Source organism: Acipenser ruthenus, chromosome 1, assembly GCF_902713425.1.
Source record: "Acipenser ruthenus chromosome 1, fAciRut3.2 maternal haplotype, whole genome shotgun sequence".
NCBI lineage: Eukaryota > Metazoa > Chordata > Actinopteri > Acipenseriformes > Acipenseridae > Acipenser > Acipenser ruthenus.
Window position 1 is genome coordinate 912,900 of NC_081189.1, and position 20,648 is coordinate 933,547.

A 20,648-nucleotide genomic window follows, 5' to 3' on the forward strand; every position below is an offset into this window, starting at 1 on the left:
GAGGCATTGAGAAACGTGAACATGTGCTACTCTTCTTCAACCAGTATTGGGACATAGGAATACAGAAATACCAGGGGTGGGACATTTGTTGGGACATCATGTGTAGATCTCACACAGAATGTCATTGACATTGTGCAACAGAAAGAACACTCGCAACTTGAACAGTTAGCCACTGAACACTAATAAACATATAAGTTTTGGCTAATAAGTGTGTATATAAGTGTGTAACTATAAGTCCGTATAAGGCAATGGTAACAAAGGCAGTTACAATGATTTTCGCAATGTGATTTTTGTTCAACCAATTTATGAATCTATACAATATTAGTTATCGCCGGGGACGCGCTTGAGCGGTGGGCGCGCACGGCAGCTGTGACCCTGTGCGTGTTGGGGTCACTTGGCGACGTGAGGGCGGAGCAGCACAGCAGCATCAGCACAGCCGGAAGCCGAAGAGATCCATCTGTATCCAAGACTCTCTTTACTTCTAACTAAAATAAGATAAATAAGCACCGACCACAATACATTATACACTATAAAGCGTGTTAACTCAGCTGGTATTTACCGTATAACCGAGACACTGTATCAAATCTGAGATTTAAAAATAATAATAATAATAATTCAACGAAAACGGAGGCGCAGGCGGCCGGACGGGGGCGAAGGGGGCAGCGGGAGAGATTTTGTTTCCCCGGCTGTTTGGCAAAGGAAATAAATAAATAAATAAGCCCAGAAACTGGAAGGACTCGGAGGAGCTAGGAGACCCGTGATCTAACATCTATCACCTCGGATAAGAGAAGGAAGCCACGCGTCTGGGTTGTTGTTTTTCTGTTTGTTTTCACAGAACTCGGGTTCTAACCCCCTCTTCGGTTTATATTTCTAACAGCAGCACCTCGATAGTTCGCTTGTCTGCTTCTTTTGGAAAGTCGGACCACGGAGCTGCATTGCCATTTCTTTTTTCATGTTGTTATAATTTCAGTTTTTTTTAATTTTTATTATTATTATTATTATTTCTGGCAATGATAGCAGCATTGCGGAATGAGTCAAGTTGAAACAAAGTGAGATCCTTTTTTTTTTAGTGCTTCTGCTCTTTCTATGGCAAGAGTCGCGTTGTTATTTTAAATTATAACAGTTCTTTTGTTTCTTGTTTTAGATTGGTTATTGTGGGTTGTAAATGGATTCTTCACACTCTCTCCCCTCCCCCCTTTGATAACCCTTCCCCAGTTTACCCCCACCGCTGCGGCCTGATTTCTCGGTTCGGTTTGGTCCAGGACCCGCAGGATCACGCCGACCCCAGCACGCCTTGTACTTCGAATCGACATCCCATAATTAACTCAAGGAAGACACATTCGTTCCCCTCACGTTTGTTTAGTCGGATCTGTTCTATTTTGGGGGACTTCGGATCGAGTACGTCCAGACTGGCTCTTGGTCAGATTTAACCCGAGTTTGCGGATTAACCCGTTCTTAATAAATCTCCTGGACCGGGATTTGCTTGGCCTGTTTGGGACTGATCAAGGTCCATTCCTCATTAAGACTGCTTTTTTCCCCAGGGCTGCCACAACATAAATTGGGTTTCCGACTAATACTAGTCATCAGTGGATGTATTTCAGAAGTTGCGGTCCCGTTTAACTTCATCGACTCAGCTGGGAACCGGAGCCTCCTGCACACAATCACAGTCCGAGGCCATCTCAGCATCCGAGATTCCGACTGATTTCTATTAGTCCCAGTGTCGCCCCGGTCCGGCTGTACTGCAGTATGGCTCAGCAGCAGATGCCCAGCTCGCAGAAAGCGCTGATGTTGGAGCTCAAGTCTCTGCAGGAGGAGCCGGTGGAGGGGTTCCGCATAACCCTAGTGGAGGAGTCCGATCTTTACAACTGGGAGGTGGCGATCTTTGGGCCCCCCAACACACTGTACGAGGGGGGCTATTTTAAGGTAAAGCTACCCGCCATGGGGCCCTAATAAGGGGGGAGGGGGGGGCTAGTACACGCAAAGCGCACATTGTGTTTGTTTCTTTATTTACATTAATATGTTTATTCTTTGTCTAACTGGTTCACAACTGGGACACATTTCGGTGTAAGATTTGCCCCATGGGTTATATATGCACATACTGACAATGGGTTAGAAGTTGCTCTGCGTTCACATACAGCCACACATCCCAGTGCAGCACGATGAGTCTATACGTCTGTTTTGTAAAGTCAAGAATGTAGTAAACTGGACACCATTCATGGTGTCTTTGCAAACCCCAAATTCTATAGCAACACACCTCAAGCAATTCAAGTAAAAGCATTATAATAAGGAAAATGTCCTTTTTATATAAAAGCACAATGGTGATAATATTACACAGTGAAGCTTGTTTTAGAATCAGGTCATGTTTTAGACAGTGTTGGTAAAAGGCTGAGCCACAGCAGTTCCCATCCTATATTGCAGATCAGGTTTTGTGAGAATCTCCGTCAGTATTGGAAGCAGTGCTTCCCCCAGTCAGCAGCTCTTGCCTGTCAGTTTGTAAACAGGGTTTGTTAGCTGAACCTGTGTGGTAAAGGTGAATATACTCCCCTCTGCCGTCCCTGTCATTCATAATATTGTATTTAGTTGCACATAGGAGGTTGTGTGGTCCAGTGGTTAAAAAAAAGGGGGCTTGTAACCAAGAGGTCCCCGGTTCAAATCCCAACTCACTCACTGACTCACTGTGTGACCCTGAGCAAGTCACTTCACCTCCTTGTGCTCCAGAGATGATGCTGTAGGTGACTCTGCAGCTGATGCATAGTTCACACACCCTAAGTGGACTTGGCTAAAGGGTCTGCTAAACAAACAAATCATACTGTGGATCTGATGCTACAGTACACAGTGTATTTAAACATATGTTGCTGCATTGCCAATGCCCAGCCTCCTCTTTGTTTTGGGATACCCACTGAACTTGGTTTAGCAGCTTTAATTGGTGGTGGTGGTTTTAACCTGGGATGCAGTACTTGTCAGAGTGTGAGAAAGGCAGCAGCGTTTTCAGTCTGTCCTCCAGTGGGGTGTCCTGTAGCTGGAGAGCACATGATCACTTCGGTACAGTACACTGTTAGTGTTATTGATTTCATAGCAGACTTACAGTGGTTACAAAATATCACAGTACAGAAAATCACATTACAGAATATCACATTTCAGTTAAAATCAGTAGTTAGGGCAATGCTTAAAGGGGAAGGTAGCAATGAACAGTTTGAGGCAGGGAGGGGGAAGCTGTTTGAAAGGCTACCAATTTCAGTTTTTAAGTGGTGGGTTAAAATAATTATTTTTGAACATGTGTTAAAACAATAAATAAATAAATCATAATGGAATGGAGAAGTATTGAGCAACAAATCAAAGATGGGGGAGGGAAGTGATTTCTTAACTGCTGGGAAGATTAGAAAGGGAGTGAAACATTTCAGGAACTGCATCAATGTGATGAACAAGCTGAAAGAGCTACACAGAGCTCGAAACGGGGTATTTAAGGGTTAGAGATGTGATTGTGATGCAAGAAGAAAAGGTGTAGAGTAAGGTGTGCTGGAGGATGTGCGCCTTAGAGAGACGAGAGTGGAGCATTTTTGTAAGTGTTCGTTGTGGTACAAGGAGCTGATAAAGCAGCTTTATAAGGCACTGAGCTGCTGTGCTGGAGTGTTATAAGTGTTCGTTGTGGTGCAGGGTGTACAATCCCAAAGATGGGATCTTGGATATAGTTTAAATAGTTCAAATCTGGATTACTTTAACAGAAGGCACGGCACTGTATATTGCTGCTGAACATTCTTTTTCTTGTTTAAACAAAAAAACATCATATACGAATCTTGGGTAAACTTTTCCCTCGTCTCCTAGACTGAAACCCTCAAGGGCAGCAGAGAAAAAGCGCTGCCTTCTTTTCCTGTCTTTGCCAGTCTTGTGTCTGTTCAGGATCACAGCAACGGGGAGCAGAACAAGGGCTGCTGTTGCTCAGAGACATTCCCTGGATAGATAACTGTAATACATTTCCACAGCAATGCACACACACGCACGCACACACACACAACCAACATGCACACAAATAAAAACAACGTCTTACACTTTACACAAACAAAAAAGCTAGCATAGTATGAGGTTTTGCCATCTAGAAGTCCTCAGCACCATGCACGTGGGGTTTGTAATAGTAGGTGCTTTTAGCAGGGTTTCTCTTGCTCAGACTGTAGATAGAGCTTATTCAGGTTATCTCAAAACTAGCTTATCCCGAACAGCATGCTGTGTTTCCCTCCCATACCATGCTGGTTTGGGAGCAGTGACCTTCTGTCCCCGAGGAGAGTGTGCTGTCCAGTGAGCCTGTGTTGTGCTCAATAGGCACCGAAGCTCTGTTGTTGGCAGCGGGTCTGGGCACTGTGCTCCTCTGTGCTCCTCTGTGCTCCTGCACTGTGTGATCGACAGGCCTGGTGAAGCTCAATTCAGCATGAAGTGTTTGTGACTGAGAGGCAGTGCTGGACAGAGAGGGGGGTGGGGGAGATTGCTTGATTCCTCACAGTAAAGGGGGTAGGGCTGGGTTACCATTGCAATATCACTGGTAAAGCACTTCTGGTCAAACGAGCTTCACAGCCTGTTTTGCTATTGTTTCCTGTTTATTCTTTTAAAATACATTTCTTTAAAACAAAATTACAAATCCAGGCTCCAGACACAGTTGTTATCTTAGGAGCCAACGGCTCCTCGGTCAAATCCAATTGCTGGAGCCACTTCAGGAGCAAGTTGGTTGCTACCATATTCAACTGCTTAAAATACAACAACTTGTTAGACACTAAAGTGACTCTAAAACAGTGACTTCATGTCTGTACTCGTGTGTTTATTGCCTCACTGCTGACTGGTTAATCTGTGCAGCTGATGACTACAGTGAACTCCGCATGTGTGTATTTTAAATATTGTGCAAGTGTTGTGTCTGGAATGGTTGACAGCACCTCTCATTGTGTACAGTGAAAGTTGTGACATGGGAACAGCATGCTGCAGCCCCCATGCTACATGTGAAGTCCTGACCTGACAGCATTTAACACACACAGCTCTTAAGAGTACATGCTGACATTTATTTTTCAGTAGAAACAGGTTTAAATTGCAGTGAGGTGGTTCTGCTATTTCTGATCTTACATGCTAAATGTTTACACAACACGTCTGGCCAGCGTCACAAGTGCTGCATGAAACTGGGGTTCCTGTATTGTGCTGGTGTGAACACAGCACCTCTCTGTGCTTGCAAGCATTTGTATTCCATGAAGTTGTTGTTATTATTGTTATTATGATTAGTGTATTTGCTATTATTATTATTATTATTATTATTATTATTATTATTATTATTATTATTATTATTATTATTTATTTCTTATCCAGGGCGTATATTTGTTACCCTCCTTCTCTCACTTCAGTTTATTAAACATGTGATATGCATTTTTTCCTCTTACAGACGGACGTCTTAGCCCATTCATAAATATTGACACATGCTTTTAAAGGGAGAGGCAGCATTTTTGTGTTACAGGCGCCAATGTGACTAACCCCGAAAAAACTAGATAGATAGATAGATAGATAGATATTTGTTGCATTTGCAATCATTTTATTCCGTCAGGAACCCTGCAAATTCGAATCTTGCACATTTTCTATCCAGCATGACTCTTCTCAAGAACATGCAGCGAGTCCACACTGGATTTTAAACCGTCCAGAGCAGGTTGAATTTCACTGTCACCCTGATGAGATTATCAACATTAAAAACCTGTCTCCGCTCAGCTTCCGTTTCACTCTCCGCTGCCGGCAGACCGACAGAAACACTGTGAACACAGTGATTGGTAGGTGAGGCTCAGAAATAATATTTGTAGACACAAATGAATGCGTGTTTATGTTAGCAGATCCAATTTTACTTACTGTATGGAAATGGTATGGTTGAGGAATATCACGGTTCACTGTGTGGCTCGATGAATCAGCACACCCCTAAAATGGGATGTTAGGGCTGATCTGTGGAGCATGCATTTACTGTACTTTATCTGACTCAATTTATTGATATTCACCTTGGCTAAAAGCAGAGCAGCAGTCTGATCATAGCACAATGCATTACAGTTCACACGGGGAATGCAACAGTCAGTGCAAGTGTCAAAACACATAGAACAGTCCTAGATTAGAATGAGGAACTGCAGTGCTAGATTCTACACTTAAATGTACCGCATGAACACATTTGCAAAGTGCCTTTCATGCTATGCATCCAAAATTAAAATGGGCGTTGATTAATATTGATAGCACCCGCTGAATTATAGATTGGTCCATCTAACTCTGTTGTTTACCAGCCTTCATGATGCAGGAGTGGAACAATTCATAGCCTTGGGATGCATTCCTCCTCCTCCTGCCCTCCATGCACACGCACACACGCACGCACGCACGCACACACACACTCTGCTGCCTTGAAGAGGCACCTGCTTGCAAATGCAGGAGTGTTTACCACACTACACAAAGCCTCAGTGAGATACAGAAACAGGGTTGTCTCGCAGTTTCAAGTAAAGAATTTCACTAGCAGGTTATGTTCTCTTTTGTTAGACAGAACTGATAGTTAATAAAGAACATGTCAAATCTTGTTCTTTTCCAAGACCCCCAGAGGACATGGCTTTCCTCTTCATGATTAGATTTTTTTTCCTTTGGTTCTGAACCCAGCAAGTCCCTCGGTGTAAAGTGATTTGTTGGTTTAACTTTAACACATTGGGATAAATTCTCAAAGCGATTTGCTCCAGGTTGTCATTCGCACACTTTCTTTGTTTTTTGGTTTTTCAGAAGGGGGAAATGAACCCAATAAAGTTACCAAAGCAGAAATGAACAACAAAGACTTTTAATCCAGGGTCTGAATGAAGTATCGAGTTGGGTCGTGTTCGTTTTAGATGTTTTAATTGGTGGTTTTTTTTTTCCATTGAATTGTGCTTATGATGATTTGGAGCAAACCGCTTTGAGAATCAGGCCTATTGTCACCCTCTGCAAAGTATTAGGGGTCTGTTCAATTGAACCAAGTCCTTTAAATCATTCAGGTAGCACCCTTCTTGATGTTTTATATTTGCAGATAGACTTGCATACACTTTGAGAAGTTTGATTTTATTTTTTGTAACCTTGATACACAGAAAGTCCTGTTTGAATGGTCTGAACAGTGGTGGTATGCAGATCAGCTGTGCTTCCAAGCCAGCCTCCTAGAACACCATTTAGTGATATTCTGTACTGTATCATGTGTTGATGGGCAGATTATTTGGTACAAGAAATCATCTAGTTGCTGTGTGTGTGTGTAGATGGATAGATAGATAGATAGATAGATAGATTAGAACCTGTTATATCTGGTGTAATTGGTTCCAGGGATTCATCGGTTGTGTAAATATCGTATCTCGGAGGGAGTCGTTCGTTGTACTACACTGTAGCTGCTTCTTACAGTAACGTCAGGGCATATTAAATGAACAATGTCAGGTACATCAGTGTGTCTGAAACACCAAAGCACTGACTGCACATTATACAAAGAAAATCAATCAGAGAAAAAACTAAGCACTGTAATGCAGTATCTGGCAATTTAAAAAACATCATTCCAAAAACCGTTCTTCCCAAGGCTTCTCAGTCCATGTCAAAGCATTATTTTTTTATATTACATTCCACATAATTATATAACATTATTCTATTACATTCCACATAACAAAAACTAGGATCTTGACAAAACAGAGAAACAAACCGTTGATCACTGTACAAACATTTCCTTTGCAGGGGGTCAGTGTTGTGAAAGCGCCTCAGTTGCTGATGGAAACGGACCCCGACCTGACTTGCTTCCTAAATCTGAAGCAGCCCCGGCGAGTTAGAGCTCACTATTTGGCAGCTTGTGCTGCATGCTCTTCCCAGTCTGGACTCTGGTTAAAAGGCTGAAGGCTGGTTTTTGACAGCCAGCAGTAAATCGGGCACCAGGAGTGGCTGTGTTGATATTTTGTTTTATTATATATAAATCACACACAGACAGAGCTATTTTTACACTTGCTAATTTAGAAGCTGCCTCGAGGATTCTGCCAATGTGGTAAATTGACGCAAGGCAAAACACTTTGATACGTACTTTCTTGAAGACAAAGACTTCATTTTTAGGCTTCGAATGCATATTCAGGTATTTGCCCCGGTACTGACGTACAGTATATCTTTTATTGTATGTATAAAATAAATAAAATACTCTGCTTAATTCAATATAACCCTTTGTGTTCAGCACTGCTACTGAGTCAGTTAATGTGCTGTAAAAGAAGCATTACAACATGTTGTTGCCACACTAAACTGAGCAGCGTTTTAAGCCATATTAGAAACTTATACAATTAAACTAGAAAGTGTTAAGAGGCCATACTGTGGAATACTCTGTTTGTGTTCAGCGGCTAATGCTTTGGAAACAAGAATACATTGTGGAAGGTTCAACAAAGTCAACAAAGTTTTATGAGTGCTTTACATTTTTTTTTTCTTAGGAGTGGTTTGTTCGGATTGGTTGCAGTGGCATCCAGTTTGCATGTTAGGCACCAGAAGGAGAAACAGTGTGCAGTGTTTGTTTTTTTGGGGTCAGTATCCTAAGCTGCGGTGCCACCTTGGCTCTGCTTTGTGTGTTCAGTGTTATGCAGTGAGTGGTAAACGCTGCTGGAGCTGCAGGCTCTGAACTCTAGCCCTGCCAGCCAGGCTTCCTGCTGCCAGCTTCACTGCCCACATGTTTCAAACCACCACCGAAGCTGACACTGGCATTTACTTGCATTTAGTTTCCCGTACAAAAAAAGGTTTTGCGCCAGTAAGCCCTTTTACTGTCAGGATCCAGTTTGCTGTATTTTGTCTTCAAAAAAACAAAGCAGATGTGCTTGAAAATCCTCTGCTTGTGTTTGGTGTAGGGATGGGTCGGGATGCTGCAGTTTAGGTACGTTACGCTGTTGATAGGGTTCCTTTTGTTCTATTTATTTTTATTGCACAAACTCCACATGTGTTATAATCATTAGTAACAAACAGCATTGGAAGCTTACTTGTGCAATGTCATGCACATGTCAATGTCAGCTATAAATCCAATAACACGTTTTAGTATTAAAATACATTTTTAATAGTGTTGCTATACATAGTTCATTTATCCAGTGCAAAAATGAAACCACTCATCTCTGCTCTTCAATAATAACCTGTATTGGTACGTGTTTGTGTTTTAAGCAATAAGACCGATCATTTCCTAATTCTGTTTACCATCAGCTGAACAAAGTACATGTTTAATTTCATAACAAACTGCAGCATCACGTCATTGTGGGGGTCGCGACCCAAACATGGGTCGAGGCAAGGTTTCTGATGGGTCTCCAAACAATCTACAAAATATGACGTTCAGTGCACACTGTTAAGATTTTGTTTCACTATAAATTTCTTGTGCTATATTCAAAATAAATATAATTTGCATACAAATCATTAGCAGTAATTATGGAAGCAATGTATTTATCACCAGTCTTCTGCTTTAAATATGAACTGTAAAATAGAGCATAAAAGGTCATTTTATTTGCGGTTACTTGTGATTTTTAAAACAGCTGTTAAAACGGATGCAAAGCGAAAAATGTCTAATCCTACATGCAACTCAAAGAAACAAAAAATGATCACAATTCCGTACCGTCTTATATTAAGTTGGGTTCTTCTTGCATTGGAAAGAGGATGGTCCCAGTACTCGTGTGTCATTGGTTGTGTGGTATTGGCTCCCGACAGCCTTAAGCCATCCAAATTGAAGCAGCATCTTGAGACGCGATTGCGTTGGGAAAGGATGAGTTGTTCCAGAAGAAAGATGATCAATTAGTGAAACAGCAAGACATTTGCAAAACAATCAGTCACCCTCTCGATGCAAGGGTGCTATCTGGTTGCAATGCATATTGCAAAAAACAAAAAACTGCACACAGTTGCTGAGGAACTAATCTTACCAGCGTGAATCGACATGCGCAGTGAAATGCTGGGTGCCAGTGCTGCAGAAATGTTCAAAGTAATTCCACTGCTTTCTACACCCTGAAGCTGTGGCCTGTAAGAACTTACTCGAGGTTTTAAATGCAGCAGTTAAGGGTGTGAACTATACTGAGACCGGTGCTTTACATGCACGTTGCTTTTAGGCTTTGTAATTTGAATTAGGAGCCGATCATGAACAGCAGTTAATGCACACTGAAATACATTGGCTTTCCCATGGGAAGATGCTGCAGCGTCTGTTTTAATTTCAAAATGCATTCCTTCCTCACTGAGAAAAAGCACCCCCTTGCTGATTTTATTGATGATCAGAATTGGCTTCTTTAGCTGGAATACCTTGCATATTTATTCACTTACCTAAACGAATTACATTTAGCAATGCAGGGAAAATGAGCGGCATTGCAAAACTGAGGCATTCAAAGTAAAGCTGCAACTGTGGCAGAAAAGAATGGCAGAATGCCGTTATGAAATGTATTGAAAAGAACGAGGAGTTTGATGTCTCCATTACCAAACGGGTAATTGACCAGCATTTAAAAGCCCTTTCCTGGAAACCCACATGATGAGTACTGCTGGGTGCTGATCCCTTTGCCGTGGAGGTAGCAAATCTCTCTTTGCAATACCAACTGAGTCACAGCTCCTCGATCTGTCATGTGACCTCTCAGTAAAAGGTACATTTAGCAATTTACCTGTGAAGAAGTTGTGGCTGCTTGCTGTAGACTCTTAGTGTACTGTACGCATTATAACAGCTTAAGTTTCTGCACTACCATCAACAGAAAATGATTATTCCCCACGGGGAATGAATATCCTGGCAGCTGTTAGGCCTATAAAAGGGCTTGAAATTCGTAGGCCCCAAACCCATTGCTGGCTTTCAGACCTACCTTCACTTCAATTATTCCAATGATCCAGGAGCCAGGGGCTTGATGTTAAATATACTGTTCCAGCATTTTACAGCTCTCATTAATATAAACCTACAGGTTAAGGTATGCTTTATTCATGCTGTGATCAGTTCAGAGCAAGTTTATTAGGGACATAATTGTTCTTGATGCCAGTTCAATATATATCTGTCTCTCAACAAGGGGCATTCTGAAACCCAGGACTGGGTGCAGGGCTAATGCGAGTTTCAAGCCCTGCTATAAGCTCTGGTGGAGGTGCCCATACTTACATGTGTGTCTGGACAACTGCTTATCCAATAAAAGATTTGCCTAAACTTGGTTGGGACATTCCTTAGCACACGTTATTAAGAAGAGATTTGTTTTACTAACATAAGCACAGTATGTCAGTAACATTTTTATTTGTATTTTGAGAATTACTTTTCCAATTGATATTGATTATACAAGTTTAAATCTGGGTCCAGCATGAAGGAACGTGGACGTCTGTTTTAATGCACTGTATAATACATACCGTGGATGTAGAGCATAGGGGTGTACTGTTAAACTAGAATTTACAGCACTGGCAGGGGAGGTATGTTACTGACATACTTGTTTTAGCAGTGCAGGTTTTGACTTGATATCGTATGCAAAGCAATGCTATTATTATTATTATTATTATTATTATTATTATTATTATTATTATTATTTCAGCTGCCGGTGCTGGAGGGGGTGAGATGGGGTGTAGGGAGAAATGATAATCTGGAGATAGGAGGGAGCAAAAAGGTCAAGACAGTGATAGACGAGTACAAGAGTTTTGAATTGGATGCGAGCAGTGATAGGGAGCCAGTGCAGAGAGCAGAGCAGCGATGTAGCATGGGAGAAACGAGGAAGGGAAAAGACAAGGCTGGCAGGGAGTTTTGGATGATCTGGAGCGGACGGATAGCAGAGGCAGGGAGGCCGGCTAGGAGGGCGTTGCAGTAGTCAAGGTGGGACAGTACCATGAACTAGGAGCTGTGTGGAGTAGTTGGTGAGGAATGGGTGAATTCTGTGTCTGTTGTTCACGGCACTGTATATATATATACAGTAATAACCCCCCTCTTTGTTGTATAATGGTACAAACTGTTAGTGCAGGCATTGTAAATGAAGATTCTTAATTCCGTGTATATAAAGCCAGGTGTTGGGGCTCCGTTGTTGGAAGAGAACATTTCTGTATGTGCTGAGGCCCCCCTGTAACCATCTCACAGCCTCCAGGGTATCCCAGCCCCCAGTCTGGGACCTGCTTGTCTAGAGGTTGAAGTTATTATTATTATTATTTTGTTTATTTAGCAGACACCTTTATCCAAGGCGACTTACAGAGACTCGGGTGTGTGAACTGTGCATCAGCTGCAGAGTCACTTACAACTACGTCTCACCCGAAAGACGGAGCACAAGGAGGTTAAGTGACTTGCTCAGGGTCACACAATGAGTCAGTGGCTGAGGTGGGATTTGAACCGGGGACCTCCTGGTTACATGCCCTTTTCTTTAACCACTGGACCACACAGCCTCCCTTGGGAGCCAGGACGCAGTGTGGTGTACTGCAGTGGTTGGAGCTGTGTGATTTGACATACTGAGCGCCATGACCCTGTTCTCGTCTTGTTTTCTGTACAGTATTGGCATTCTTCTATCTAGTAATGGTACAGGTTTATTGGTGGACATGAATAATATTTAGTGTGTTTGCACGTCTGTGTGATGTTGCAGTCTTGACTTTGTTCTGGTGTATCCCAGCTGTAGACTCTTGATAGTGTTATCACCTCCAGTGGAACATGGCCTCACCCAGGGACCTGCACATCGAAGGACACCAAATGTTCAAGCAACATCATCATACAGTTTGGATTTGATAAACTTGCTGGTCATTTCTTCAAGATGTCACATTAAACTAGTTGCTTTGAAAGTAAGAGGAAAATGTTGCAGGGATGGGAATAACCACAGTGTATAGGTAACAAGCTCAGGTGTGTCTTATTAAACTCCTAAACCAGGAATGGATCAAACTGCTGTGAGTCTTACAGTATTTCCATCCCATTGCCTGAAAGTTGCTGCCTTGACATTTACTGAACACCAACTCTGTCAGAAAAGCTCTCCCTGAAGTATGATTGACACACACACACACAGTCACCTGTACATTCTTTTCAGTAGACTACTGTGCCACAGATTTTTTATTAAAGACAATATGCTGTTGACTGTCCCAAATATTTATTTATTTATTCTTTTGTTTTTCTTTTAAGGTCCTTTTGAAAGGGTTAAATAGAATTCTGTTCCTGGTTGACGTACAGACAGTGACTTGGAGGGTTTCTTACACAGTGTGCAGAGTAATGACAAGTGGAAGCACGGTTTTTAATTCTGTTTATTCAACAAGGTGATGCTGGTTCGTGGTATGATGCTTGTGTTAGTTTTTTGTTTCAAATTGTTTTCACCAGCCAGCGGAGCATTCCGATGAACAGCAGACTCTCCTAGCCCTGCACATAATGAGCATGCTGGAAAGGTAACCCGGTCGTGGAGTGTGTAATCAGTAGTGGCTATTGTGTGCTGTAATGAGAGCAGGTATACTTGCTGAGCTGCATTGTGTGGCTTGGTTTATTTGTTTCCGGGTAGTATATTAGGTATGGTAGGAAAAGCGTGTTGTTCTTTCTGATTTCAGAGTTGTATAATACAACATTAAGTAGGTTTGAAATCTGCCTTCATCAAACCGCAGCTCCCGTATCAGCCGATGATATTCGCCGTACCTTATTCTTTTCTTGAGGATGTCACGGATCCACAGCGATCTTGCGTTTATTTTTCTTTCTCCAGTAGAGAAGGGCGATCGCAATGATCTTTTTTTTGTTTGCTGTTCATTGTTCCAGGTATTGTGTTGTCGCTTTTACAGCCCCACCACCCAGTTTCGCTCCTCATTACTTGAAATATATTTATATTTATATATTTTTTTTAATAAGCTTTGTGTCTTCAGTATAAAGAGTTTTCCCACCCCGCTGACTTTCCCCTGCCGCTCCCTTGCCGTGTTCGGTGTGAGCAGAGGTCTGCGGCGACTGCAGAGAGACGCGCAAGGAGACTGCATGCGCACCGCGTCCGGTGTGAACGCCCCTCAACTCCTGACCCTGTCCTGTATTAAACTTGATGTTATCATACCTATTGAGCCCTTGTGATAAAATTGTATTGGATGTAAGACTTTCTTATAAGGTATTAAATATGGCCTTGGATTAGCCGTGTTTATTATGGAATTTAACCTTAAATATGTGTTTGTTTTGTGATGAAGCGTGTGCTGTCATGCAAGGGGGGAACAGAAAATCTACTTTTAATCAATGGTGCATATCTAATGAAATGAAAAGCATATTTCAAGGGAATCTAAATCTGCATCTCGTTTTATTTCTTGCTCTGCATGCATAGATTTTCAATACTATATGTTTTCTTAGTCTCTCTCAGCTGAATTCCAGACAGCCTCTCTGATATGCTCCAGGTCTGTTCACTGAGTTCTCTCTGCTTCAGCTGCAATAATCAGAAGGTCTTTCATCTCTACCATCTGTGGGTCTGCATCTCCTCTCTACTGTATTAGCTGTAAGATGCCTCAGTCTGTATTCCTGCTCTACCATCGGTGGGTCTGCATCTCCTCTATACTGTAGTAGCTGTAAGCTGCCTCAGTCTTCAGATTTTTGTCAGGCTGCCTGCAGGTATGTGTTTTAACAGTGGCAATGCTCCAGCATTACAACTGTGTCATACTTTCTGTATGTAGATCCAGGGTTGCAAAGCAGAATTCAGTGCAAATGTTAGCCTTTTTTTTCAAATATTTTTTAAATATTGATTTAAAAAGAGATTGAAGATATCACCAAAGTTTCCGTACACCGTGTTGTATGTGTTCCATGCGCTGCCATTGCTGGTAGTGTCTCGTGAGCTGTTCAGTGTGTTGACTTGATATGTAAATACATCCTGTTCACCTGCGGGGGGCGTATCAACTTCAACCTCCGTCTGGATCTCCTGCCTGTCACTCAGCAGCGAATGCACGCAGACACGCTGCAGACGGCTACCCTGTCACAAGCATTAATAACCTGTATCTTTCTAAACAGGGGATTTAGGGGAGCTCCCTAATAAAAGCTGAATCTCAACACAATAATTGTGTGAATAGTAATTATTATCCGACTTTTTACATAGCCGCCCTTACTCTGGTCTCACCGCAGTCGGATATGCAATGGATTACTGTACTGTGTTTCAGAGCTGTCCATTTCTGTACCCAAAACTCTTTAAAAAAACAAACAAAAAAAAAACAAACAAAAAACACACCCTCACCAAGGTACTCTCACTGTGCTTAAATTTACCAGATTCGCCCACTCCAAAAATAATTCCCATGGTCTCCAAAAAAAAAAAACCCATCTCGAGGGGGCACACTGTAGGTATCCCCTCCTTTTATCCAATTACCAATTTTGAGTGGATGGTCCTTTTTGTACTTTTCTTGGTCTCTGTTCCTGAAACTCTTGCTTTTTCAAGCAAGCTCTTCAGTTTCAGTCTGAAATGTTTAATCTGATCTTAGAGTAAGTAACATTATACATCCCCACGTGTTGCTACAACTGTTTAAATAGTGCACCTGTAATTTCTTTTCATTGTTAACATCCTGACAACTTTTTACACTTACAACTTTTAAAGCCTGTTTCAGAGCTCTTCTCAAAATGTCCGCTGTAGTGCACTGGGGTTTGAGATCTGTCCTGTAAATCCGTAGTGCTCTGGCTTTTCTGTTCTGTACCACATCATGGATCGTTCTTGCTGTGTTACCTGTTTGACAATGTGGGCAATAATCCTTACACTATCAGTGCACTACAGTGGACATTTTGAAAAGAGCTTTGAGTTTTATAAGTGTAAAAAGTTGTCAGGATGTTAACAATGAAAAGAGAAATTACAGGTGCGTTATTTAAACAGTTGGAGCAGCATGTAGGGACGTGTGACGCTGTGTTTTTTGGAACCCCTCTACTTACTCTTTAAAGTCTGCATGTCCACAGATGTTGAGGCCACATCTGTTACTGAAAGAATTCTGCTAAATCCTATCCAATAAAAGCAAAAATAAGTCAACAGCTTTGCAGAGTGCCAGAGCTGCACCAAAATAGTATCTGTCAAATGCTGTGTTGGTCTGAGTTTGTCGTAGTGCCTGTAGAACTGACTCAGTGGTGGAAAGAAAGGCTTTGCAGCTGTCAGCTCTGCTTGACCATTTAGTTACACTCATCAGTTTCACTAAGTTTCAGTAAAGCAGGAGTCGCTGGCTTTCACATTCTTCCTGTACTGCAAGAAACAGGCCATGTCTCTTGGTGGAGTTTTTGATAAATGTGAACAGCTGTTCAGTGACTCCCAAAAAGTTACGACAGGGTTATCATGCAGCGTGTGTCAACAAGAAGATTTAATCTGTGTGCATAGCAGTGCACAAAACATGCTTTATCCCTCGACTTGCAGATTATTGACTAAACACTTCTGTATGCACCTGACAGTTGCACAAGCATCGTATCCTTGGCCCTTTGCATTGCAGACGTTGAGTCTCATGAAGATAACTTGCCAGAAGAGCACCGGTTATCATTTTTGCTGAATTACTGTACATCAATCATGTCATTCAGTTTATAAGTGCTCTTGCCTGGCACAATCAGGAGTTGTGTCTAAGCAAACAGATTTTTTTTTTATTTCTGTTTTAATTGGACTTCAGACCCAAACTGGTCAAATACTAACAGCATGCAGTTACAGTGTGCAAGATAGCTTGCATTTAGTCTCCTGAATGAGCTAGCAATGTGATAGTAGTACCACATGTTTCATTAGTATTATATACAAAATAAAACTCAACCACATCAGTTAAATATATACCAAAACAACTAGATTCGTATGCCTTTGGTGTTCTAGGAAATTCAATGCAGAAACATCTGCCAGTACCAGCTTTCCATCTGCAGTACGAGTTCACTTGCTGTATGGAAATCTGTGCACTTCTCAAACATTTCAAACTTAATAACAAGAACTTACTAAATTCAACTCTATGTGCAAGAGGGGTATATTATTACGACAGCAAGTAAATATATCCTGGTATTTCCTTAGTTTTAACACAGTATTTTTGCACTTTCCCCATGCTTTTCCAATGGTTATGCTATGCATTTACCATAGCTTAACCAGGCTTGCCTTATATTTTAATATGCTTTATCATACCTCTCTGTGCTTCACCATGCTTTCACTATGCTTCAGTACACTTTGCTATGCTTTTACTATGATACAGTTTTATAAGGGTGCTCAAACTCGAGTCTGAAACAATTTAAATTAAAATGAAGTGCTCTTCCCGTACAGCAAATGACACGATAGTGTCAATTTCAAAACTAATATCGGCTGTTTCTCCCAAGGATCTCTAATGACGCCTCTTGTTTTAAAGTCTTTTAACAGTAGAGCGAGCGTGTTTATACTCATACCTAGAACAACCATGAGCGGTCAATTTGACCGGCGTATTAAAAACAACATCAGTATTATAATGAAAGGACAAACAATTGAATGCAAGTCGTAGTTATATCCAAGAGCGTCATCTAAAGCATCTACACAACCGCAACATTGTAAATAAACCGACATTTGAACAGAAATGTGTTTATATACAGACATATTACATAAAGGGCAACCTCAAAAAACAGTAAAAAATGAAATAAACAAATTTGAAAATAAATTTGTATATACAGGTATATCATGTACATACAAAACTGTACAACTGAAATGATATAAATAAGTATCCACATATTTTTTAAATAAATGGGTTTATATTGCCTACATAACAAAGCACATATACGCAAACAAAGCTCTGCATTTATACACAGACATACTAGAATCGAAATGACATGAAGAAATAAACATGTGAACAGAATGAGCTTCATTTACAATCGGTTACCAAACCTAAGTGCTGGCACACATCACACAGATCCTGCGCTTTTCAACACATGCAGTGCACTTACTGCAGACTCTCTGCGCTTTTGGCACAGCTATGAGCAGTAACCCAGGCTTCTGACACCAAATGCTCCACGGGCATGTACTAGTACAATGAAAGCTTCTAATTCCTCCAAGGCATTGACCAGGGATCTTCTTGTAGTTGCCGGGTTTCTGCTTCGTGCACTCAGTCCTGGCACGTCACTGGCATCCTCCTCACTGTCACTGCTGCTGTAAGATTTATCTTCGCAAACCCAGTCTGCTTCAGAGCCAGATTGGTCATTGTCCGTCTCTGCTGAATCGTTGTTTGGTAAACTTTGCAGTAATTCCAAACACTGCTTTGCTGTTCTGCGTCTTCCACTATCCAATTTCAATGTGTATTGGGATAACAATTTATTTCTTGGAAAAACCGAGTGACTTGTATAGTAACCAGAGTGCCGGGTGCCGTGAGCTGTCAAGGCTGATTGATGGGCATCAGGAGGTGCATTGAAACCAAAGAAATGTCAGAAGACTGCTCACTCGAGGAATGCAGACTGTTATAATCAAACTTCAATACAAGGCTGCAAGTCCCGACTGATAAATACAAATAATACCGCAACATTTCATTGTTATAATATGTTTTATATATGTAGCAGTCAATTTGACCGCTCCAGGTCGGAATAGGTATGACAGTATTTTATCTCCCTTTTGCAGCTACGTGATTCTTTCTTTGTCAGGATAATTAGTACATATATTTAGGAAAAGTCAGGAAAGCACAGCTCCGGATCTTAAACACACGCACAGCAATTTATATTTAAATTCCAAAAGTGGTCAAAATGACTGCCTTGGTCGGTCTAGTGTTAAATACAGTAAACCCGGAACCAGACCCTCTTTTGAAGCCCTGATAGATAAAGTAGGCACCTTGCATCTCAATACATTTTACACATGAATGTGAGACTTAAGATGCCACTGCTCAGTATTCAAATTAAAGTAGCCGGACCTCAGATCCCCTGTGTTGAATTAGTCGGATCTCCGATTGTGATCTGTTAATCTTCTGGCTTGGCATTGCTGGCTCTGAGATACCAGTAGAGTGCTGTCACGGTGTTGAATTTTCTGGGGCTATAATCAGAAAAAAACAAAACAAAACAGAGAGGTAGGATAGAGACTGATGTAATGAAGGCCTGGAGAGGCTGAGAGGTTGCTGGAGGTGCAGAGCTGGGCAGCCGAGAGGGAGTGGTTCAGGATGAGGCGTCTGTGCTGGGCTGCTGTCTCTGTGTGTATGTGTGTGTGTGTGTGTGGAAGGTCCCTGTTCCTGAGGGCAAGGCAGCTTGTTTGTGTGCTGGGTGAGAGTGCACACTGAAACTGGCAATGACAGAGACACCAGGCTATTGGTACAACTCAACTTTGAGAGTGCACACTGAAGCTGGCAACGACAGAGACGCCAGGCTATCAGTACAACTCAACTTTGATGAGAGTGCACACTGAAGCTGGCAACGACAGAGACACCAGGCTATATCGGTACAACTCAACTTTGATTCTTCAGGCTGGGCTGTCAGGACAGGTTTGTATCCCCAAAAAGAAAAGAAAGGAAAAAAGAAAAGAAAAAAGACTGCACAGAATTACCACAAACTCTGAGAACAGCTGCTTAACAATCCCTTTATTTATTTCAACAGACTAGAAGTCTCTTTCTCTGTGAGGTCCTAGGGCAAGTCTGTGAGTCAGAGCTGTAATTGATTTGTTGATTCTTGTGTGTGTCCAGACTCCTAGTACTGTAGTTCAAGTCAGATCTGGAAATGAAAAACCTTGCTTCATGGATCTTTTACAGGTCCCATATGTGCACATTGCCATTTTTTGTTTCTATAAAAGTCACAGTTTAAACCTTCCTTACTGAGATCTGTGTTCTGTTTATTGTCTTGCCTTTTTTGTGATCCAAGTTTGTTTAGTACAGATGTACAGTTCAAACCTGCTATCATACTGAACATCAGGAGTCTGTATGGTTTAGAGCAGTGGTTTTCAGCCTTTTTTAAAAACTGTACCCCTTCTGTCTGAAGCTTTCAGCTCAAGGACCCCTTTAACATTTTCGCTGTACTGATTGGTACCACGGTTGCAATGAAAGGCAGTATAATCTGATTAACAGTTTGGGACTGACACACGGCTGGTGTAGGACAGAATACCAAACAGTAATTCATAAAACATTTCAGCACAGAATCAAGAGACATTATTTGGGAATCTCTTCAGAAACGCACGTATTCGCTTTCTATTCGGCAAAGTTATTAAAAATAAATAAATCCAAAATAGTCTGCACTGTAAATGTTTCACGTTACCATTTACTTCCCGTCTCAGCATAACTGTGTGCCATTTAAGTGTACAACATAAAAAACCTTAACCTGAAGATAATTAACAATGATAAACGTTGTATTAAAGCCAACAAGTGTTTTCTTCTTTCATTCTCTTTTGCAAGTAAGAATTGTATCCATTTTTGATTTGAGAAACAATTCACAGGATAATCTGCTAATCTATCAAACACCAAAACCAATTGAACCTGCCGCTAGTGCAGTTACTAAAATGCACCCATGCTGTAATATCAGAGTGGAAACCTGCCCCATTCAAATCACGATGGGTACAGGTGGGTGATCATTTTGAAATGTAGTCAGACTGTGAACTTTGAGCTGCTAAACAAAGATGAAAGATTTCTGCACAGTGGTTTAGAGATAATACATAATACCATTTAAAAGAAAATCAATTTAAGATCATTATGTTGTTTTACTTCCATTTTTATCTTTGCATATGTGAGTCGTCCTTCGCATCCCCTAGGACCATTAGAAGCGCCCCCAGGGGTACCCGCAGCCGGGCTGAAAAGCTCTGGTTTACATCCTCATGTATTTAAATGTGCAGAGCCCTCCGTGTGTCAGCAGTGCATAT

The 20,648-nt window shown here is 41.5% G+C and overlaps 1 protein-coding gene across 2 annotated transcripts in view; it reads left to right on the top strand.

The window, feature by feature from the left end:
• Positions 1-343: 343 nt before the first annotated feature.
• LOC117973294 (ubiquitin-conjugating enzyme E2 R2) overlaps positions 344-20,648 on the top strand; it is a 38,184-nt gene continuing 17,879 nt past the window's right edge. Inside the window, exons 1-2 of one of the 2 annotated variants that reach the window (XM_059025009.1) lie at positions 344-1,049; positions 1,145-1,923. In XM_059025009.1, the coding sequence (XP_058880992.1) occupies positions 1,747-1,923 (177 nt within the window). In that variant the 5' untranslated portion in view covers positions 344-1,049; positions 1,145-1,746. Of the gene's footprint in view, positions 1,924-20,648 lie in introns of both variants that reach the window. The other variant, XM_059024946.1, reaches the window with a different exon arrangement.